General features: G+C 41.5%; 1 protein-coding gene across 2 annotated transcripts; it reads right to left on the bottom strand.

Moving 5' to 3' along the window:
* Positions 1-1,390: 1,390 nt before the first annotated feature.
* Positions 1,391-23,684, bottom strand: tnks1bp1 (tankyrase 1 binding protein 1). Of its 2 annotated transcripts, none has more exons than XM_044024230.1 (10): positions 23,395-23,683; positions 18,130-19,146; positions 15,632-17,750; positions 6,970-7,064; positions 6,239-6,335; positions 5,987-6,131; positions 5,671-5,807; positions 5,404-5,573; positions 5,215-5,302; positions 1,391-2,276 (listed from the first exon to the last, which is right to left on the bottom strand). In XM_044024230.1, the coding sequence occupies exons 2-9, from the start codon at positions 19,134-19,136 to the stop codon at positions 5,227-5,229; spliced, it is 3,846 nt and encodes a 1,281-aa protein (XP_043880165.1). In that variant the 5' UTR covers positions 19,137-19,146; positions 23,395-23,683; the 3' UTR covers positions 1,391-2,276; positions 5,215-5,226. The 2 variants fall into 2 exon arrangements, with proteins under 2 accessions (XP_043880165.1, XP_043880167.1); XM_044024232.1 differs by lacking the exon at positions 1,391-2,276 and adding an exon at positions 4,444-4,890 and having other exon boundaries at positions 23,395-23,684.
* Between the last annotated feature and the right edge of the window lie 788 nt (positions 23,685-24,472).

The raw sequence follows: 24,472 nt of genomic DNA, 5'->3' as shown, positions 1-24,472 counted from the left end.
ACACACACACAACTACACACACACACACACTGAGTGCCAGCCCAGAGAATGAACAGAGATCGGTCTCACTCAGCACAATCAGCACCGCTCAGCTTAACCTTAGACAGCTCATGGCTAAGAGGAAAGGAAATAAGCTTGTAACTGTAAGGTTGCTGGCTCAAATCCTGGTATGGTCAAGGGTTGGGGTGCCCCTGAGCAAGGCATCTAACCATTGCTCTCCCAAGGCCCATTGCTCTCCCTGATTCAGATCATCAACAAGCTCTGCAGAAGCCTGGTAACAAGCTGTTCATCTGAATCAGGTGTGTTGGAGCAGGGCAACATCTAAAACATGCAGGGAAGTGTTCCCTGAGGACCAGGGATGGGAAACACTGGGTTAATGCACAGGGTTTCAGTGAACAGAGCCACTCTTCCTTGTTATTTCACCCCACAGAGTGAGAAGTATTGTTTTTGGTGGCTCTGTCTGTGCTTCCACACTTGCTTGCAATATGAGCACCAGAGGCCAACAGAGGCTTGTTAGAATTTGTGACAGACGCACATGTTGCCCAAGAATTTGGACCCTGACGCTCCGGCGTTGCGCCACAGAGTCTGTTACACATTTGGGGCCGACAGAGGCTGGTGGGTGAATGGGGTGAAGTCTGCCATCTCTGATTGTTTGACTTGTAATCTTCCAGTTGTGGAACTGTGGAAACACGGTGACACAAAATGGCAGCCTGTGTAAAGCAAGGCCCTTGCATATAAAAGGCTAATTCCAAGGCAACAAAAAACAAACAATTTTTAAGTCACCATACACATAATATACAAACATCATTATGGTTTAGTTGATTTAATATCTGCAAATAAATGTCACACACTGGACCTTTATCTGACTTAATACTATGTCAAGTTACCCTTATGTTGATCTGGAAGCTTCTGCTCACAGATGGTGCACCAGCACCACAGACATGTTAAGATGATCTTCATGCACACGTCGGTTGTTATTTGAGCTACTGTTGGAAGTTATTGTTGCCTTTCTATAACCACTCACCTCTGACCTCCTGCATTGAAAAGGTGTTTTCTCTCTTTTCAACAACACTAGAGAAGAATGTGGATGAAGATCTCAGTAGATCTGCAGTTCCTGGAACACTCAGACATGGCAACAATGGCCGTGTCTCCATGCCCAAACACAACAGCACACTGCCAGGTAATGGGCTGGTTTCAAATTTGTATGAAGACACCGTTAAACAGCTGTACTTCATAAGGTGGCTGGTGGTTTTGTTCTCTCTATTTGTGCATGTTTTTGGTGCATGACCACTCCATGTCCACTTGCTATCTGCGGCGACACATATGTAAAGATGTTTGATATTGTGAAAATGAATAAATGATAAAAAAAAGAAAGAGAAAACACTCATTGTTGCATTTCATAGAAATTCTTTTAATAAAGTTCCCTCAATTTCCTCTTATCATACAGTATGTTGGTCATAAATGATTACAGCAGTGACGACAGTCCATCGTCCGAATTAAAAACACACTCACAAAAGTATAAAGAATTTTTTTTTTTTTTAAAAAACACTCTTTCCTGATCTGTGACAGCCTATACTTCCCACACATTCTGTCCAACATTCACACACATATATGTATATATATATATATATATATATACTGTATATATGTATATCCTATATATATAAAAGTCTCTTTACACTTTGTGGAAACTAGCTTTAAAGAGAGATGTCAGGCATTCACATTGTTACAAAAAAAAGCAAAGAAAATCCCTTCACCCTGTCATGAACGTGTTCTGTTCCTTAAAGTGCTTGCAAGGAGGTTTACACGTGTGATTGATAAAGTAATGTAAAGACGTTTCACACATTTTACCATTAAACACACACAAGGTGCAAGCCATTATTAATCTTCACTATCTAGTGTCGATGTGTGTGATGGTACATTACGCTGCAGGAGGAACTAGTGTAATCAGAACCTGTCACCACAAAACACAGTCTATGGCTTTTTGCTCTAAATTATATTGAGGTGCGCACCCCCCCTCCATCCACTGAACCTCTGTACAACAGTCAATAAAACATGGACTTGGTATTACCACATTATAGACTTGGCACCATTACTTTCATTTACAAGATGTAAAGTTTTCCGTGACATTCAGCGGTCTGTCCCTCTGAATTGACCAGTAAATGTCCAGAATAAGGCACTCAAAGTGCAGAGCAGCTGTCAATCAGCAGCAGCAGCAGCAGCAGCAGCGGCTGAGATGGACGGCGTCTTGCTGAAAGGAAATGACACAGTGTCTCCTAAAGGCAGCAGAAGACACAACAGTGTCAGATACAAATACATACATTTATTACACAGCGTGTCAACCATTGCTCTCAGTAAACCACATGCACCCACACTTATTTAAATCCTCTTTCCCACTTGACATCCGTAGCATCACCAGTTCAAATCATCACAAAAAACACCTTTTTTAAACTGGCTTTTAGTTTTTTTAACTGTATAAGTGTATGTGTCCATTTTTAACTATGTGTATTTTACTGTAAAGTGACCTTGAAGGCTCTTTTGAATAAAATGTATTATTACTATTATTATTATAATCCATACGACTGTCAAATGTCACTCACACAGTTTACAGTGTTGTACATGGTCAGGTTTTATACTGTTTATATTGTATATATGATTCTATTTTAACTATATAGACTTCCTGGGGCTTGTTCAATGAAACCGAGGTATTAAGACGGGATATGTGCGTAATCCTGGCTGAACTGAAGCATAAATCACCATGGAGATTTACTATGTGCAGTTAGCCTGGTTTGGACCAATGTAAACAAGGATTTGTGAATCCTGCTGCTAAATCTGTTTAGCAGCATTCATGTCATCTGTGTTTGTCTCGTATCCTTTCCCTGTGCAAGACTGCTTGATCACAGAGGTGTGCAGTGTGCACCCACGGACTATGTGCTTCCTTATATTCAATTGGAGATGCAGAAGATCTGAATAAAGCCATGATTAGCTTTAGCTGTTTTTTTTTTTTTCCTCCTAGGAGTGTGTTTTTTGTTGCACTTTGAAAATAACAGTTCGTTTATTTTTTACTTTATCACCCGAGTCATGCAATTGGGTCCAAGTCCTTGTCCTGCTGTGGCACTTTCCCTCATGTGCTTGGTCAGTGGCCTGCACAGACCCACATCATGTACCTCAGGGAACCTTTACCTCTATTTTACAATATGAAACTCTGATGAAGTTCTATTAACAACATTAACTTTTCAATTATTTTGATCAAATACTGAAGCAAGCTGGGTGAAGGTTTTCCATGACAGGACACATTAACAGAGTTTTTTAATCAACATTCCAGCCGCAAATCCCAACGCGCTCCAGTAATTATATAGGATATTGGGTATAAGTGTATTCATATTTAAATATATCAGCACACGTCTTCTCCACTTCTGAAATCTCTGATCAGAAGCTGTGACTGTGCACTTACCAGGACACGTTACACTGTAACTGCTGTAACAATTGTTTTAAGTTATCTGTAATCAGTTCATAATCACTAATCATCAGTTTTGGCCTGAATGGCCCAAGTGGTGCTCAAATCCACACACACTTTTTTTTTTTTTTACCACTCTGCAGTCAAACTGCACTCAGGCATAATGAGGACGTTTTATCATTGTGCAGATAGGTGATAGGAGAAGTCCCATAAAGCATTTTCTGCTTTTGTCTCTGCCGTCATTAGTCACAGTCTGCATTAAATAACATGTTCCTGACAGCAGTACAGAAAGGTTTAAACGACTCACTATTATTGCAAAGCTATTCAGCTGTCTCGGATTATGACTCAGAGGTAAAAATGAGTTCTTTCAAATAAAGCCTTCACTCCTACAGTATTACATTGTGTAAGCCGTATGTCAAACCCTTCATTCTCAGTGATCCTGTTAAGTCATCCACACTGCAGGAAAGTCAGTGACTGTAAAACTCTAATTATCACAAACACTAGGATTATAAGTCTGCCGGTTAATAAGTAAGGGAGAAAGACATGGCGCTTTTCCACTACACAGCCCGGCACGGCTCACCTCGCCTTGGCTCGACACGGCACGGCTCTACAGGGTTTGGTATGGTTTTGGTGGAGTCATTATAGCACGGCGGCCGTGACTTTGTGTTACACGTGACACACACAAACTAGTGACTTGTAAACAAGTCGTTTTCGGTGAACTGAATCATTAGAATCAGTTCATTAAAAAGATTTGTTCACAGAATCGCTCAGTGCTTCCTCCATGACCGCGTCTGTCACTGGACTAAAATACAGGGTTTGATGGGTTTGTGATGCGGCTCGTCGCTCTCAGCAGCGCTGTCGCTAAATACACCAGACTCCTCTGTTTAATGTTGAGATTTTAGACATTTCTCTTGCTAAATGTTGGAGATGAGGATTGTAAAGTCTTTTTAACTGATCTACAATTCGGCAATGTTCGATTTGATTCTCGTGTCGGACGTCGCGCTCATGACGACGCTCTGATCAGTGGACGGCAGTCTGAAGACGTCAGGTGTAGTATCGGCTCAGCGTGATTGGAACCTCACAAGAGCAGGTACTAAAAAAAGTACCTGGTACCAGGAAAAGACATTATGATTTAATGCCGCTTAGGTGTCTAACCATTGGCCATCTGTGTTCAGATCCTGTGTCAAATCCCAGTGATTTGCAGGAAGTTATTTCTTTCCCACCGTGACTGACGAAGGAAAGGAGGAAGTACAAGCAAAATGAGCCAAGAAGTGGCCACACAATGTCACATAAGTGGACTATGCTGCTGGAAAACCATAGTCACTTAGCAGTAGGAATAAAAACTAAAGAAAAGGTGAGCAGGGCTTTTCACTCACAAATGATCTGGGAGCCACACAAGCTTCTAGTTTGGTCCAAGTGAAAAAAAAGAGCACCTGTGCGAGGAAAAACAACAGCTGTTCGTTATATCACGACAGTCTGTCATAAACCTAACCCGAACACTCTTATTTTGAAATTATTTCAAAAGAAAAGTCTTTGTTTTGGTACAGAATGTTACATAGTTTCCGGTCTATTCTAACGTTACTAGTTGTTGCAACAGCATGTGAAAAAGCTACAAAGTTTGCTCGGCCAAGAAGAACGTTAATATTAAGATAAAAAAACTGGCGCTGTTTAAATGGGTTTGCGCTAGGGACAGCACTAATAGCAAGGTGAGTGTGTTTGTGTGTGTGTGGTCACCTTATCTCATCCGTATCACTCACCTGTTTCTGTGCTTAAAGCTCACTGTCGTGCTGACCCAGGCGCTTTTTAGACTTCAGTTCTTTCAGCCATGCAGGAGAAGAGCTGGCACTGAACGAGACAAAGTCCAGCCAAGTGCAATAATTGAATCATTTACACAATCGTCTCATAATTCCTGTGATTATTTCTGCCCAGGCATGCTCCGTTCTTACCCTCCGTCTGTGCCACCGAGGGGCGGCAGCACCCGTGCAGCCCCCGCAAGGTGAGCGGCAGAGCGAGGCGAGCGGGAGAGTAGTGAGGGCGATGGTGCTGTCTCCTCCAGGCGACTTCCTTTGTCTTCTGTTTCCTCTCCTCCTCCGGCTGTTCTCTTTTTTAGCTGAGCCTTGGGAGAAAGTCAAGAATACTTACACTGATAATGGAAACGTGACGTCAAAAATACGTTCATGAACAAAAAGGGGTAAAATTATGTTCACGCTTACAATCAGGGCTGTTGGACTCAGACCAGGGAATATGGGGACTCTTTGAGAGGAGGAAGAAGGAGGATAGATGATCTTAGATTTGGGCTGCTCCTCCTCAGAATCGGACTCTCTTTGCTTGGAAGATGATTCATTTTCATCTGAAATCACAAGAGGAAAAAAATTCTGTGTAGTCTTCTGTATATAGGGTTGCGGGGGCACGCTGGTTCCAATCCTGGTGGGTCTGGACAGGTCACAACAACCATTCGCCCTCACGCTCACACAAGAGGCCGTTCCAGTCCTAATGGAGATGAGATAACATTACGAATGCTGTAATGACCTGTGGAGTCACGTGACCTCCAGTCCAAGATTTCCCTCTGAGCAAACCCTGCACGGAGTGAGCGAGACGGACGCGATCGACTCCGCCTCTTACTCAAGGTCGCCTTGGATTTCTGCGCGCTGGTGTCGAGGAGTGGAGTGGAGCTCTGTGAAAACAACACACTTTTCTCAGATTATATTTATAATTTGTGGAGAATAATTCTGGAAATTAACTGTCACCTTTCATAGGAAAAAAAAAAAGCCACCCACAAACCTCAGGGAATGGAGCGAGCTCTGGCTCTCTGTGGAAATTAGTTGTATACACATCTCGAGGGGAGACTTCGGGAACTTGGTCATAGATGAGAGGTGGGCTGGAGAAACATGTTGTTTTAGTTTTATAGTTTTATTATCCATTAGCTGTCACTATAAACAGTAGTACACACTGTATTAAAAATGAGGATTAGTGAGATTGAAACGTTGGTTTGATAATTTAAGTTTCTGGGAGCATTTTGTATTCCTGTCCACACACAAAAAAAACCCAAACCAAAACATTACAAATGAATCACTGTTGTGACGCTTTCTTTTTACTTTTATATTTAATTTTTTCCTCCACTTTCTGTCAATTTCCCAGCAGTTTCACTGGTCTGGGGTGGTGTTAGTGTTGTGCTCCTTTAACCACAAGGGGGCGCAATGAGCTCAATTCTTAAAAAAATTGGTTTATGCTTTCAAGGTCAAAAAGTGGGAAAAAAATAATTGTGGTTTCAAAATAATGTTTTTTTGTTGTTTTTTTTTAACATACACTAATCATATAAAAGTAGTTTTATGTATATGAATGAATCTATACGACACTAAAGACTGCAGACAGCTTGTGTTTTTCATACGAAAATAAATCACTTCAATGTGAAGCCACACCTTCATCACAAGACACAAAGACTGACACTTAAAACTGTCCAGTCAGTGCTGTATGTAAGTGTGTTGTCGTGCAGCCTCTCCGTGGTGTCGTACCTGTCAGGTTCAGGTGTCTGCTCTTCTGGCTCACTGTCCACCAACGCGTCCACGTCTCTGTCTTCTCCGTTTGAATGATGATAGTCAACCCGTGTCTGAGAGACAGAAAGACCACTCAAGTTAAACTGAACATTAAAGGTCCACTACTTCATATTAACAAGGGTTTATTGACAGAATATACTAAAGTGTTACTGTTGTGTTACAAATATTTTACAGCCATATATTTTGACAAATCAATCCAGAGCACTTGCTGCCATTTTCTGCACTGTAGTTTCCACTGAAACAACCCTGTTCCGGTTTATGACAACCACGTCAAGAGTTTTGGCTTTTTAGCCACAAATCTGCCATGAAGACCACTTTTGGCCAGACTTCTCTCGACAGTATATGTACTAAGTTTCCTCAGCCAACCATTCCGTCCTTCTTTGTTCTTTTTTAAGCACAATCCGCCGGCTTTAAGCCTCCGACACAGCTGGTTCTGTTACAGCTAATGACCGTGCTGCAACCTACAGATGAAAATTATAATTATTAGCACCCGTCTGCTGTAATTTGTTCAAAGTACACCTGACTATAATCCTACAAATTCCCTTATTTTGAGCAAGTGTCAGCTAAGAATTGACGCTGGTTTAAAGGCAAAGACTGGTCACACCAAATATTGACTTGATTTAGACATTTCTTTTGATAGCTTACTTTGCATTTTATAAAAATAGAAGATTCAAAACGCTGCTGGATTTATTTTTGTATAGGGCAAAACATTTTTGGGTGGGCAAAAATGGAGACCTTTTCACTATGGTCCCGGCTCGCCTCGCCTTGGCACGGCACGGTTTAGGTTGGTTTTCCACTCCAAAAAAGTACCTACTTAATGTGGGCGAAGTCATCACTGCACAGCTGCGTGAAAATGCGGTGCCTTCGTTTTACAACGTGACACACACACACACACACACAAACGATTGACTAGTGACTTGTAACGCAGTTGTTTTCAGTGTAACTGAATCATTAGAATCAGTTAATTAAAAATATGTGTTCAGTACTTCCTCCATGACCGGAGCACAGACTCAGCAGGGTCTGTGATGGACCAGACTCCCCTAAATACACCAGACTCCTCTGTTAAATACTGAGATTCCCTGGTAATTGATGGAGATTAACCCACGTTTTTAGGATTGTTAAGTCTTTTTTTTCTTACACAGTGGACCTTGAAAATACCTTGTACAATATAACTGGGGAAAATGTAGGCGATGGTGGATGTAATATGCTAAACTTTGATTATGCCTGGCTTAAAAATCCAACATAATATGCATCTCGTTGTTGTGTAAGTGTGCATATTGGAGTTTCACATTGTGGAGCCAATGGCAACAAGAAAATGGACTGTGTGCTAACACAAACTCAGTAACTACAGGGGAGAGAAGACTAAGGACCAGCCAAGCATGCATCTTTTAATGAGCTGGTCACAGAGGCTGGGCTGTCCTCAATAAACACCACAGACACACACACACTTCCACTCACACCTACTGGTGTATAAAAAGACAAACTGTCACACTCATGCTGTTATTATGCACATACACATACACAACTTCCACACTAACGCAACGAGTGTGCACCTCCTCACTAACATTCCTTTAACCTGGTTTTGGCAGCGGAGCACATCCCAGTGGTGTTTGTTTGTCACCTGGATACAAAACAACACTCCAGTCAACACCCCGCCAACCCCTCACCCTACATATGCTTTCTTTCCTATCTCATGTCCTTCCCGAGTCCACCAGTTATTACTCAGAACATTGTGGAGAAGCTTCATTTGCACAGCGCCTGTTATCTGGCAGCTGAGTGAATGGGCTTCTAGAGATTTTCCTATAACCACAGTTTGTGTTCTGCTGCAGAGCTGCTCTCACAGAGACACACGGCCTAGAGTTGAACAATTCTGCTATTACCGTCGACACGCACACACACACACACACAGCAGCAACATAAAGTTTACTATTCCTGTTAATTCTGTAAATTGCTGAGACTCAATGGAAAACTGCGTTAGGCAGAGGGTACAAGCATGCAGTGTGCAGCGGTGAACGTGTATCTCAGCTTCAGATATGCAGATTCAAATGAAACAGCCAACCTGTTTGTGGCTGGAGACAAACCAAAGCTGAGACTAAATGACACAATGAATGTCGGAGAGGAATGTCGGAGAGCATATCATGCACCAGGAAGATTCAGAACTATTTCCATTGTTTACAGATGATATTCCGCTTTTAAGCTGTATTTTCCCACAGTGTCATGCATCCCAATCAGCTGGGATTGGTACAGGCAGCCCTCATGTAGAGGATAAAGCAGTAGACAATGGATGGATGGATGTCATTTTGACTGAACTTTGTATGGACTTCTTTATTCCATCTCTGTGTTGTATTTTAAATGTGCCTTTGTGTATGAAAAGTTCTCTCTGTATAAAACTAGATTTTAACACAAATTATACATTTTTTTGTCATTTTATGGACCAAACAACTAATCAATTAATTGAGAAAATAATCAAGATTTGAATCAATTATGAAAAAAATTCTTAGTTGCAGCCCTAATACTATTTGTCTCAAAGCAACATTGACATTTTAGCAGTGATATTGCCAAAATGTAAAAAAAAAAAAAACATATAAGTGTAAAAGGGGTGTTTTTTTTTTTTTCAAAAGAACACTGTACACCTGTAAGCTGCAATAAACCTGTATATGTTGTGCATAGACGTACAAGTCAAGACAGAGTTGGCTTCATTACAGTTTACCTGCAACCCATATTTGTCACGGTGAGAGGAATGTGAGCGCCTGTTGTGCAGCAGCAGCAGAGCGATGTCACAAGCACTGACAAACCTGCGTCAACTGAACATCGCCTCTAATAGAAGGAAAACGATGGGCTATCTAATTCAAAGACGGGGAAATCTGCAGGTTATATTTCTCTTTGTCTCCTGTGAATACACACCCACTTATAAACAAAGTAACAGACAGTCACATGCAGTACGTGACACTTGATACAAATACTATGACAAGTAAAAGGCTGTGGATATCTGTATATGCACCAACAAATCAAAGAGCAACAGTAAAGGCAGTTTCATCATGAGATCGATCGATCGAGTTTTCGTACTAAAGTTTTTTATAACACTACGATTCTGAGGTAGAAATATATACTAGACTATTCACTTGGTTATAAAAAGTCATTAGTCTGACTATTTGTAACATACAAAAGTGATGAGATTTACCAGGGTCTTTGAATGCATCTTGTTAGCTCAACACTCAGTGAAACTTGCATTACTTTAACTCGCTCTCATGCACTGGAGTTTAGAATATTCAAATATTAATACCGTTGAATATTTGAATAGTATTTTTGCTCAAAATGTCTACCCCTAATATACACTGTTGCCTCATTCTTCTTAAATATTCAGGTGTGACATGTTGTAGTTCAGGAGTTTCGGAAATACAACAATATCACATTCAAAGTACACTTGAATAAACTTCTCTTCCCTATTGCGATGGTTCATTTTCACTTGAACAGCAGCTTGTGTCAACCATGTCAACATCTTGCTGTCATGTGATTGACTGATAAGATATAATCAGGCCTACCTGTTCAACATCCATACATGGCCATTACGTGTAGAAGGCTTATTTAACCTAATTCATAATCAAATGTATTTTGGGATTTAACATAATGAGCCCTAGTGTCAGTACTGGGAACTACCATAACAAAGTGCCTCAAATGCTCACAGCTATTACTAATAAACGTAAATAAAGTGTGAACAAAAGGCAGATCCAGACAAAGTGTGCGCCGACAAAAACAGATATAGTATCATTATAAACCATGTCTAAATGTGTTACGGTCCTCTGCTTAATCTCTGACACGCCACACAGACAAAGAGGGAGGGAGCATGTAGAGCATGAGCGCTGATAAAACACTACGACCAGACAACTTTTTTGCATGACGTGCTTCCTGAAACAGCCACTGCCACTGTGCTCTGCTCTCCCTCTTCACATTTGCATGTGTTTGTTTGTTGATACATGGGTGTGGAAATATTCCACCAGGGAATGACTTACTTGTGATGTATGGAAGATTTGTGGCAAACTGTATCAGTGACTTTAGCTTTAAAAAGGGCTGTGGGAGGAGGGTTAATTGGTCAATACTATACTAATAATATTCTAACCATAATTAAAGGAATATTTCACCAATTTGTGAACGTAAGAAAAAAAAAAGAATGAAGATATTTCTCGACTCAGGGGAAACTGAGGTTGGGAAGCACAGTTTTTCAAAAATACTACCCCTATTCTGGTAATACAAAGCTAAATGCAAATTGGTGAAGTATTCCTTTAAGTTTCTATAGCTGTATAATTGCTTTAAAATAAAAATATTAAAACAATTTTCAGCTTTAGAATAAGGCATTTATGTGAACTTTTAGGCAAGGGCCTTGCTTTACGGAGTCTGCCATCATGTGTTTCTACAGAGAGAGCATTTTGCATTCTGAAGCAGAAGCTTATGGACATGATCAAAAAGCCTCTCTAATCGAATTAGACCAATGATTATGTATTCAGAGTCATGGAAATGTGTCAGCAAACACGCTTTTTTGCTGTTTTCTAGGAGCAATGGCTATCTAGCCATCTAACGACTTTTGCGGGGGGAGCTCTGTTGAGCAAGCCACTGAAAATGAAAACTATGTTGTCATCATGTTAAGCGCAGGCTCAAGCACGCCAGAGGAAAATAACCCTTTTTTCAGAGTTCTATCGTATTCGGCAGGGTCCATGCAGGCTATCTGCAGTCTCTCCATTAGAAGTCACCAATTCTTTACACTTTAATTGTAATGAAAATGAGCAAGCCATTAAATAAGATAATGTTTAGACTTGACCTTGAAATGAAAAGTGCAAAACATTTCAGAACATCCATCTACTACATGGTTAATGCATCAGCTCTTACAGAGCAGGTCTCAGCACTTCTCCTTTGCTGAGTTTGGCGACTTCGGATGGAGAAGTGGCGCAGGGAGCTCCTTCTACGTCTGGCAAAACCACAAAGTGGGGACACAACTCTCTGAAACCTTCCTCCTCCATCTGCTCTGTCTTCTTCTTTACCCGGCTCTTCTTCCTCCTGCTCCTCCTCTGCAGCGCCCCACACCAGTTCCAGAGCCTCTTGCAAGGACCGTCGTACGCTGCCCACCCAGCCCACCACCTGCAGCTGGGCAGCGGACACTTTCCCTCCTAAGTACTGCATCTCTGTTCAGCTCACAGAGCTGGTCGCCCTAGCTGTAGGGTCACCATGGAAACTGGGCAACCAGAGGAACTGAATTTCTGCTTTGTTAGAAAAGAAGAAATAGGCGTGTGACCTGGCCTTCTGTTGTCACTTTATGTTTTGCCAAAAACATAAAGTAAAGAGATCTCCAAATGTCTTTTGCAAAAAATTGATTCTGACGTCAGAAATAAACAAGAATAGACCTTTCATTTGCGACGGTCCATCGTCTCTGTCCATATTTATAAAATTCAGGTCACACAAACTTCCTGGAACAGTCAGTTAAGGAAGTAAACAGTCCTGACCAGCAATGTGTTTGCACTGTGACGAAACAAATCAGCTGCAGCATTCACTGTGATGGATGTGCCATTCAAAACAGAAGTGTCCTTCTTTCCATTAATTACCAATTCACATAATCATCTACTTAAATGTCACTGACAGAAGTGTCCATCAAAAACTTCCTTTCAGTCGCTTACAAAACTATTTTAAGTGTTACCTCTTTTCTCTTCTCTCCTTCTGCCACAGTCAAGCCTGTTTGCCTCTGCACTTATGTGCCAGTTGACATTGTAATTCCATTTTCCATTCAGAGTTATCTGCCAAAGACAGATAGAGAGGTACTGTAGATCACCTCCTTTATCTCTTCTAGACCTGAGAGAATTCAGAGAACATCACAAAAAAGCAGAGGTGCTCAGAGGTGGAAAATCCCAAGAAGAGGAAGGAAGGTGTGGCAAGTGAAGCCAAGTTTTCTGTACCTGCCTTCCAGTAGCTGCGGCAGGTAATGAATGACCAAGGTTTTTGTGAGAGGAGAGGACGGCAGAGAACAGGAAGCCCTTTGAAAAGTTGTAGAGATAGTTTAAGCACAAGATGAGACCTCAACGGATACAAAGATGGACGGTGGACATGCACTTTCTTGCCAGAGGGTTAGCCCCAAGTGTGGCGGGCTTAAGAGACAGAGACAGAGAGCAGGCAGTGGCACCATGTATGGTCACTCTGACACACTTCCCTGTTGGACAGATCCAAATGAGGACATGTGACCACATAGCACTGAGGTCCTAACTCACTTTGAGATACACCCATCCATCCATCCATCATCCAGCCATCTGTCCGTGTTGGCTGCACAGCTCGTGTTTGCCCGGTAAACATTTACCTCATTCTGATCCGTCAAATCCGCTTTTTTTTTTCTGCCGCACAAAAGTGCATTTGCTCAGAAGCTGCTGTTCTTGCAGCATGAGAAAGGACACAAACCAGACTTTTACATGTTCAGTGCTGCGGCGGCCATGTAGTTAGTGCAAGGTGCTCTGCATGAGATTTAAACTCCAGGAAGTAAGATTAGTCATTTGTAAGAGCAGCAGCACCACTTAGTGGTTAAAACGAGGATGTACTCACACAGGCATGACCAACAAAGCCTCAAAGCAAATGGCCATGAGGTGGTTATGTACAATGCCCCCTTGCAGCATCTCATTGGTTATGTGGGTTATGATTAGTTTACTTTACTGTGTGTGTGTGTGTGTGCGTGCGGGCACACTGTAAATAGAGACAACGATAACACAAACACACGCTCAACGTTCACATAGTTGAAGGCTTCATGATTCAGTGCTGCTGCAAAAATGTTGCGTGTTCCAACAGGTGCTAAACTGATCTGTCTTGACTGGTCTCCACTTAGTTCACTGCATCTCTTTTCATATTTAAGTGTGATCATAAATCCCTGTCTTCTAAACACTCTTAATGCTCATGTATGACCTACATTATACCTCAAAGTCTTTTGTCCATTTTACTCAGTTACACCTGAGGAGGCTAATGTTGCTACATGGCTGATTTTAACAGTAACATTAGCTGAGTATCATACTCCCTGCTGACTAGTCCCACTTCTTTCGAGCTGCGTCGTGGTGACGTTTATTTGTGGATCCACCCAAGAGTTAGATCAGACATGGTTTGTTGACTGCAGCTGGGGCCTTTTCAATGTGAACTGAATGAGTGAGGAAATATGAAAGGAACTAAGAAAGTGCCTTGTACGCTATTCACTATATCATATGAGAAAATAGCCACAAATGCTAGCTTTTACGCCACAAATTAGCTCTAATAAAAAGTGACTTCTTTAATTTGTAAGATAAAAGATAAACTACCGACCTCACAACTCTAAACAATTTTTTATTACTCAAACAAAAGTGTTTACTATTGTCCCATAAACAGTTTAGGATTGTGTAAGATCAGTGACCCTCTCAGAAGTTTGGGGACCAAATCTGAAGCTTCGGCAAGCTCCTTGTTATCTTTACTTGGCTTTTTTGCTTAACTTAAAGAGAGTAAGCAGAGGAAAAACAAAAAAGCCAATGGACTCGCTGACACGACATACTGTTTGTTCAGTCTGTAACACGGCACACAACTCTTTAGCTTTAGCCAGATACGGGTTAGCTTTTCCCATGTTTACGTCTCTTGAAGTCAAGCTAAGCTGACAAGATAAATCTAGGTCAATATCTTTGTTCTTCTTCATATCTTCTCATCAAACTATGCACTAGGCTACATAATCAACATGAAGAGTGTTCAATGACTCACTGAGTAGTTTAGAAAGTGGTCAACCGATACTATTATGACTATTTATTATGACAGCGTCTTAATACAAAACACCAAAAACAAATCTTTTGACATACAGCATATGGTGTGAGTATAAACCTCTGCTGCAAATTGCTCACAAAAAAATCCCTGATGTAGATGTAACATTCAGGATGGACCTATGAAATGATCACGCCCTCTTTTACACACTTTTCTCTTACGTGCAATAGCTTTAAATTATAAATCATTCGTTTTTCATATCTTTGGAATAAGCCTGTTACATGTATTTTAGGCAAGGGCCTTATTTTACACAGGCCACCATCTTATTTATAAACCATCCAGTTAATGCCTTTTTTGTGTGCGGAAAGGTCACAACGCCAACATAGAACAATAACATATATTCGGGTAATTGAAGTCCACCATAGTTCCTTGACCTACCCCACCCGAAAGGGTGGGGTGAGCACAGTCTGCCATCTCACCATTGTCAGTAATTGTTAAACACTGGACCTTTAAGAACTGAAACTGAAGGGATTTCAAATTTTAGAACAAACACCCTGACCTTTCAAAAAACTCCACATGGAAATGGCATCAGAAGACAATAATAATAACCCAAGGCCTCAGTAAATTGTACTACTGACACAGGTCACATAGATTTGCATTGGCTTGCTTGTTTCACTCAGTGTCACACCCACACACACACAAAACCACACACTTTTGTACACTGTTACTTAACCAGGCTGGAGCAAGCATGTGCGGCTCATTTGCTGCTGACATAACTGCATTTTCAAGTGCATTCTCTCTCTCTCTCTGTTTTAAAAGCAGCCTCCTTGTCCTCAATCTGACCCTTTGAGCAGCTGTTGCAACATTTCAAGTGATTGTGACTGACCTCCTGCTTGTCGTTGTCATCATCTTCTTCTTCTTCATCCATCTCTTCCTCCATCTCTATGTCTTCCTTGTTCTCTGCCTCCTCGTACTCCAAAGAGATAAGCTGACGCTCCTCAGTCTTCTCCTCTGGCTTCTCCTCCTCCTCCTCTACATCCTCCTTCTCCTCCTCCTCGTCTTCATCCTCTTGCCTTTCCTCGGGGCTCTCCACAGCTCGTGTAGGCTCTGGATCATCTGGTTCTGCCACATACCGTGGTGCCCTGTTTTCTTGAGGGGATACATCCAGAGGTACCAGCATATCCACCTTCCCTCCGTCCCAAGGACTGGTCGCCCAGCTGTCAATGACTGGAGGCGTCTCAGCTTTAGCCTGTGAGCCCCATTTCTTTGGTTTGACTGAAAAGTCATCAAAATCCACCTCAATCAGAGACTTTTTGACTGAGAAGTCATCATAAACGACTTCGTTTGGATTCTCTGTGGGTTTGCTGAGCTTTGGAAAGGGTGAATGTGGAGTTTCGGACGTCTGAGGCATGTCTTCAGAGTCAAAGCTGATTAAACTACTCTCATCTGATTTACTCTTTTGTCCCCTGTCGCTTAACCCGAGAATTTCCTTTTCTTTTTCTTGATCCCTCCTTAGCTTTTCTTCCAGTTCTTTTACTCGCTGTATTTCCAGCTCCGCTTGCATTTTTCTCTCCACTTCCAACAACCTTTCTCTCTCCGTATGTCTCACCCTTTCCTCCTCTTTCTGTTTTTCTATTTGCCTCAATCTCTCCCTCTCTTCCTCTTCTTCCTGCTGCATTTCCCTCTCATACGCCCTTCTTTTTTTTTCTTGCTCCTCTTCCTGTCTCAGTCTTTCTCGCATCATCTCTTCAACCTTCTTCCTCCTCTGCTGTTCCTCAGCCTCCTCTCTTAATCTTTCTTTCTCCATCTCCTCTTTGAGTCTTTCCTCTTTCTGCCTGACTCTCTCAAACTCCCTTTCTCTATCCCTCTCTTCCTCTTCTGCTCTCAAACTCTCCGTCTGTTTCACCCAATCTCTTCCACCCTGATCCTCTCTAAGTTTTTCTGAATTAATTTCTTCCTCTCGTAGTCTCCTTTCTATGTGTTCCTTGTGTTCATTCATAGATCTCTCTTCTTCCTCTCTTAGCCTCTGTCTTTCTCTTTCCACCATCAGTCTCTCCTCTCTCCTCCTCTCCTCCTCCAGTCTCTCTTTTTCTCTCTCAATCTGCTCTTGTTTGAGTTTTTCCTCTCTCTGCCTTGTCCTCTTTTGTTCCTCTTCTCTCTGTCTTTGCAACATCAGCTCCAACTGTCTTTCCCTCTCCATCTCTTCCTCTCTTTGTCTTCTCATTTCACTTTCCTCCAGTTTCAACCTTTCCCTCTCCCATTCCTCTTTCCGGAGTCTCTCCATTTCCTCCTCTGCCAACCTCTCTCTTTCCCTTTCCTCCTCTCTATGTTTTTCCTCTTCCCTAAGCCTAAGATGTTCCTTCTCTCTTTCTTCCTCCTCTCGTTTTCGCACCTCTTCCTCCTCCTCCAACTTGAGTCTTGCCTGTTCTTGCTCCTCTGCTCTCCGTCTTTGCTCAAATTCCAGATGTTTCAGTCGTTCCTCTTCTAGCTTTTGGGTCTCGTCATCCTTGTTCTGACGATCTCCCGCTCGCCTATAGACGGGAAAAGAAACAGGGGTGTCCTCCTCGGATTTATCATCAGGAGCTTCTTCTTCTTCTTCTGAACTAGATTCAGATGCTGAGCCCAGGATCAGTGGAGGCCCACCATCATCTCTCTCCACGATACCAAAACGAACCGAGCGGCGCTTGACATTGTCTCTCCTTAGACTGCGCTGGCCACTTTTACTTGAGTCTCCCTCATTTGTAGCGGCCTGAGTTGCAGGAAGGCTGCGACTGCGTAGTCGAGCCTCATCCTTGGTTGGTTTGGTCGGCTCATCCTTCTTGGACAGAGACATAATTTCGGGAGAAGAGTCTTTGGATGTTTTCATTGGGGATTCTGGGGGGGGCTCAGGTGAGGACTTTGGATGAGGATCCACAGTGTGCGTGGATGATGTTTCGGTAGCAGGGAGTTTCACTTGTGGCGTTTTGGATGTTTTCTCTGCTGCTGGAGCAAGCACAGGCTCAAAGCTGAAGACAAGATAAAGACCACAGTCAATATTTCATTAAAAAAAAGTTACATTATTCATTTACCTCACCCTAAACCCCCAATGCTATCCACACTAGAAAGCAGTGACATTCAAACTTTCCAGCTAAGGTTCTGGACGTGCACTGCCCACTCTGTTATATTTATACATTAAACTCCAGATTTGCAAATAAAAGAGTTATAATGTGGAGGGAAAATGGAATGAATGCAAACAGTGTGAGCCAGACATAACATGAGCCACTAACCATAAAATAAACTAGGCTTTTTTTTCTTCTCACTTTCAGAAGAATTTTCTTTCCCTTTTATTCATGTCTGGTCGTGTCTGTAAACACAAACGGCACAAACGAAAAGAAGCTCACTCACCTCTTGGAGCGAGATCGCGGTGCAACCTGAGGCTTCCTCTCAGTCTTTGGACCCTCAGAACTAGTTTCCATTGCCCAGTGTTTTATTCGCTCCTTCACACCTCCTTCACTAGTTACAATCTCTGGCTCCTCTTTTTTTGCCATGACCTCTGGCCTCGATGAGGAGTCGAACAGAAGACTGATTCTGCGTTTTATGCTCCCTCCTCCGATATAATCATCTTCATAACCAGTGACATCACTCTCTCTGTTTGACGGCTCTGTTGTTGTCTGGCTCTGCTCTGGATTAGGGGACACAGACTTGGTTGAATCACCGTTGGTATTGTTTGTAGATACGGTGGTAATGGGCTGCACCGGCAGGGCCGGACCACCTGACTCAAACATCGAGGTGAGCTCTGTGGACAGACTCTTCCTGGTGCCACCCCACTGATATGTTGGACCAGTTGTAGAAGAGCCATTATCACTTCCTGGTTCTTCTGGCTTTTGGGTGACAGAACTCTGAGTTTCATCTTCTTTCTTTTTTCCATCTTTCTGTTCACAGTTGGAAATCAAATCATCCGTGGCTGCTTTGTGGTTTGTTTGGGTGACATCGTCTTTCTGGATTGACACGGATTTGGGTGTCTCTTCAGGTGGAGTGGTTTTTAAGGGAGGGTCAGATTTTCCTGGAGCTCCACCACTAGAGCCTACAACTACTTCATGTGGACTTGCTTTACTTTCCTGGGTAGTCTTTAGTTTATCTTTGACAGGCTTTCTCACAGAGCTGGGTTTGGAATCAGCAGTGGTGGTTTGTTGAACACGAGCTGTTGGAGTTGGTTTGGGCACACCAGTGGCTACAGATTTTCCAGTCTGGTTTGTTGTTGGCTTTGAAGATGTGCCTATCGTCTTTGGAGCGTGGATGGAGTGAAAGGTGGTGTTCTTCTGCAGGGAGAAGGGCTTGGGAGTGAGCCGGGGTTTAGGGGCCAGAGGCGGCTTGGGGTTTGAGGCGTGTCCAGTCTCAGTGGCGGGCTCCATAACTGAGTTGCTGAAAGAAAGAGAGAGGAGAAGAAGGGGATAGGTTTACATACAGCAGAATACATATTTAAATAGACAAAAAAAACATTAGCTCTTGCAGCTGAGACACAGCTGGTCATGACAATGACGTGCGAATACGTCTGGTCTGTCTGGATTTTTGAAAAGAGCATTATTCCTGCAGGTGCAAAGACAAACCAATCAAATACACTGAACACACAGTTGAAACCATGTCTCCATGCATTTCTTAACTGTCATTGTTTTTTATCCATCTCTGCACTTGAATATGTCCAAAATAATGCACATTTAGTTATAGACTCTAACAACATGTCATACAAAAACTAATAACAGGTTAGTAGTCTTAAATCAATGTCTCCATTGCCTCATAGTTTACCCAATGAGTACATTATTTATGGACACAATACTCATGAATGACAAGCTTGAACCAATTGTACTTTTAGGAAGCATGACTCATCAGTTCACTCTACAAACTGGCTAGTCTACAAGCTGATTGACACCAATCATATAATGCTGATACTATAATGGATAGCCTGAAAAAAAGCCGCATTGCTAAGTGATACCATTTATGGCGATAGAGTGCTGAGGACATTATGAGTCATCAAGCACGTCGCGACAACACGACCCTAACCCTGACTGAACCGAATCAACAGTTGGATGACCACGTTCAGCCACCTTAAGAGCAACTTTCGTTGCAGAAGGCACTAATTTAATGCTGGGAGGAAAAAAAAACACACTGTTCCACTGAATGTACACAAATGTTTAAATGCACTTTTGTAAGTCGCTTTGGATAAAAGCGTCTGCTAAATGACATGTAATGTAATGTAATGAATGCCACAGGCATGGCAGTCACAAGTCATCTGGTTTGACCTGTAAGACTTTCCCACAAACCAGTCACTCCACGCCCCACCATGTAATACTGAGCAATGTGTCAGTAATGTGCTCACTGCACAGCTGGTGTAGCTGGTGCACATGAACATGTCTGATGCACAGTCAAGAGTGTATGTGTATTGAGCAGAGCTGAATCGATTAATTATTTATTAATCGATTACTAAATTAATCAACAACTATTTTGATAATCGATTAATCGGTTTGAAGCTTTTTTCACGATTAAAACAAGATTTACGATTGTTTAAGTTTCTTAAATGTGAATATTTTACTCTGGATAACAAAGAAATTATTAGAATTGAATCATTTTGCTTTGTGGACAAAACAACATAAAACCTTAAAACAACATTTTTTAAGGTTTTAAGGTTTTTTAAGAACTGAACTCTGGAGTTGATGTCAGAACCCAGCTTAAGTCCATAGAAATGAGAATTTTAAGTTAAAGGAATACTTCACCAATTAGCATTTACACTTTGTTGTACTAGAATAGTGGTAGTCTTTTTGAAAATGTGTGCTTCCCAACCTCAGTTTCCCCTGAGTTGAGAAATATCTTCATTCTTTTCTTTGTTCCGTGCCCACCAGTGACACTTAGTTAGCCTGTTAGCATGTTAACTGTGATGGCGGACACCGTAGGAATGAGGTCCCGTCCCCCTACAAGTGGGTCTAAAAAGTGCGGAATTAGCGTTGTAGTTTCAAGCCTCGCACCAAGTGTCACTGCTGGGCACGTAACAAAGAAAAGAATGAAGATATTTCAATTCACCATTTTTCAAAAATGCTAACCCTATTCTAGTAATACAAAGCTAAATGAAACAGAAACAAACGACATACTGTACACATACTGTACTCCCACATGGGAAAGTACAGTCTTCATAAATATATTCAAAATTCAAGCACAGGACAGATCACAGAAACACCCACACAACTCGCACCAATAATAAAGGTTAAAAACAAACAAACTTTAAAGCAGAGGTCTCAAACTTGTTACCCCCAATTGATTTCATGCAAACCCATGCCTTTAATCAATGTTTTTGGTATTTTTAGATACATTTTCATTGTGAACTATACAATGTTTGGTATCAAAACAATCACTTTTCTTTTGAAATTATGCGACATATCGTCACAAATGTATTAAGCTCATACTGAGCAGCTGTTTGTTTCCCCACACAGTTAACTTGACCAGACTTATCTGAGGTCAGGTTATCTGAGTTTGAGACTCCCTGCAATAAAGCATTAAGAAATCCCCAAAACACACATTAAAATGTAGTGATAGTGGTGATTGTAACACTGAATGGCAGAGGGAACAAAATATCTTGTGAGCCACTCAGTTCTCCAGAACAATGACATGAAATTAAATCACAATAAAATCATTTAAAAATGTGACTTCTCCCCCTGAATTTTACTATTACTATTTTATTTATTGCACAAATCTACAGCCCACTCAATTTGGAACAGCAACCTACTTTTGGCTGACTTTTGCCTGGGGGGCCTGCAAACTCCCTTGAAACGCCTGTGGAAGTTAAATAAAGTGCTTTGTTTTTATGTCTGCTCGCCTCTCCTTTTCCTCACAGCTGAATTCCTTTGAAATAAACACTGTCTCGCAGAAAAGGCATCAGCTGATTGATGCCTTCTGTTGCTAATACATTTGGGCCACATTCACAGCTCAGCAGCAGCAGCAGCACTAAAACTTGTTGTTTCTTTTTATCTGTGTTTTCTGTCAACCTTCAGTTCTTGATGTCTGCTATTATTCATTTACTCCTTTGAGTGTGTTGCTGTGAAGATAAAGTCTGATCACTTCAGTCGTGAGGTAGAGAAACAACTCAATGTTATAACTAATGATCTTTTTCATAATCAATTACTCAGTTGATTTTGTTTTGGCCCTGAGTATCCTGCTTTTGTTCTTTTTTGCTTTGTCCTTTGCAAACCTTGTTTTGAAAAGAGCTACATACACAGCGATGTTGCTTTTGTCTCAATTAATCTCAAGTAAAAGCACAAATTGTAAACATAGATATTTATTTATGTTTAGATATTTTACTGTCATAGAGGAGCAAAGTGGCCAGAAAACATTTCAAATTTGAAAAACCTCAAAATCAAAAATCTAAACCTTCCTTTCACTCATCAGGAGCAACATACAATTGTGTAGACCAGATATTCCCAGAGATTGGATCAGGTTACAGGGGATTTATCAAACTTAAAAGACACTGTGATTCATTAATCAAACATAAAGGTGCCTCCATCTCTCGGAAGTTGATGGTTTGCTATTTTTAAGATTTATATTTTGAACAATATTCTGTCACAATATTTAAAAAGTGGGTCGCTGTATTAAAAACTTTGGGCGACCACCTCTGCCGTAGACCATCCTTTTCCTCGCTGACAAGCAACAATAAACTGATATTCTATTCTTATTAAGTCTGCAGCGATTATTTTCATAACCAGTTAATCTGTCAATGACTGTCTCGATTTAACGATGAGTTGTTTGGTTCATGATGACTGGCGTTCACAAACCTCAATTGTCGATACTGACTTAGTAACTAATAGTTTTTAACGTGAACTATTGAATATTGACTTAAAATTAAATCAAGATCCCAAGCATAGAGAGAAAAGACACATACTCAACTGATTGTGAATAAATATGAATTGTTAAACCACAGCTACAGGACCCTGCTATTTAATAGGATCAGATTCAAGTAAGACTGAATTAACTTTCGATTTCATAAGCAATTCATCTGTCCATCATTAGTTTGTTGGTCCAGAAAATGTTTCCCAGACCTTGAAATAGTGATACTTTCAAATGCCTTGTTTTGTCCAGAAAACAAAATAAATCATCTCTAATAATGTATTTGTCATCAAGGAGAAAATATTATTCAAAATGAATAAGATGAAAAATCAGAGAAAATAATTCGTATATTCTGTCAATGAAAACCACAGCTAATAAAAAAATGTAGCTAAGTACAATACTTCAAAGAAAACATACTAATAAGTAAAAGTTAAATACAAAATACATAGACACAAAAAAACAAATGACCTTATTACAGTAACACTGTAACTCTTTTGTAACTCGTTTCACTACTACCACTACTAGTTGTTGTTAATAAGTAACTAATAAACGCGTCAACAATGAACTCGCAGTCGTTGAACCAGCAGCAGTAGCAGCAGCAGTAGCAGCAGCAGCAGTGCTGTGTCCACACACAGATGAATGTAACTTTAAGTTTACACTTGACAACTAAGTGGATTCATGTCATCATACGTAACACATTTCCTGAAGACGGTTGGGTGCACCTGCTCTGAAATTAAAGCCACCATATGTTATCAGTGCAACAGTGTTTGTTTTGTTTGTGTCATCATTGCTGTTTGTTGTTACCTGTTGTCCTCGCGCAGTCATACAGGTTGAAGGAAGCGGGAAGAAGTTCCCAAAGAAAACACTTTCTCCGGGTTTGTCCGCGGTGGTCTCGACTGCTGAGCTGCTGTCACACAGTCTCTCTCTTTCTCTCTCTCTCTTTTTCTTCTTCAAACTCATTCACACACAACAAGACGTGAGGCCGCTCCCACTCCTCCACCCAGCGCAGAGAAGCAGCAGCGGCAACAGCGGCAGCGGCAACAGGAGCACACTCCCTCTGCGCCTCTGCTGTACCCGCCGCCTCAGGTCTGCTGCTCCACTGTCACGAGATCAAGTTACCCCCACACACACACACGATGACACCGGAAGTGCGCAGTGCTTCGTTCACAATAAAACAAACAAAACCACTGTGAAGCGCACACTTTTTATATTATAGTAAAAAAAAACCCAGAGCTCTCGAGACGAATTAGTGATAGAGAATTTGACATTTAAGCCATCCTTTTTACACAAACCAGGCACAGGAGCAGTGGGCAGCACTTTCACACATTCGTACAATATCTCATGTGCAATCCGGGTTTTACTGTAAATATCAGGCTTATACTGCAACTACGTCTATAATGTATATTCTATTTGACCTTTTTATAGTCTTAATGTCGATATTTTTCTAAATTGTACATGTTTATTATTTAATCAGACACTATACAGTTCCGGCATGGCTCGGCTCTACGCAGTTTGTTACCCTTTTCCATACTGTAGTACCTCCTCAATGACGTCACAGCGTGACACTGCTGTTTGTTGTAAAGCGGTTCTTTTCAGTACCTCAGGCCATGTCCAGACGGAAACGACACAAACACGATCTTTTGCTTTACCGCTTTCAAAAAGTTCCCCGTAAAGACAGCATCGTTTCAGGAAATGTATCTCTGTCCACAAACAGCTGCGCCGGAACTGTGTAGTGGAAAAGTACCACAAATTTCCCCATTGCAGGACTAATCAAGGAATATCTTGTGTTATCTGATCTGATCTGTGGTCAGCACACAATATGGGTTGTTTACCTTGCTCAGGGGCTCAGACAGAGCTAACGGACAAGGTTGATTTGCCCATT

Source organism: Solea senegalensis, linkage group LG4 (assembly GCF_019176455.1).
Source record: "Solea senegalensis isolate Sse05_10M linkage group LG4, IFAPA_SoseM_1, whole genome shotgun sequence".
In the NCBI taxonomy this organism is placed as follows: Eukaryota; Metazoa; Chordata; class Actinopteri; order Pleuronectiformes; family Soleidae; genus Solea; species Solea senegalensis.
Note: the sequence above shows the minus strand (reverse complement) of the source record. Positions and strands in the feature narration are given on the sequence as shown.

Excerpts from the sequence above, each read along its gene's own strand:
- tnks1bp1 (XM_044024232.1), bottom strand. The coding sequence starts at position 19,136 with ATGGAGCCCGCCACTGAGACTGGACACGCCTCAAACCCCAAGCCGCCT. Across the intron at positions 6,132-6,238 it reads AGCTCGCTCCATTCCCTGAG|AGCTCCACTCCACTCCTCGA; the intron begins GTTTGTGGGTGG and ends TTGTTTTCACAG. Across the intron at positions 5,303-5,403 it reads CTCGGTGGCACAGACGGAGG|TGCCAGCTCTTCTCCTGCAT; the intron begins GTAAGAACGGAG and ends TGTCTCGTTCAG.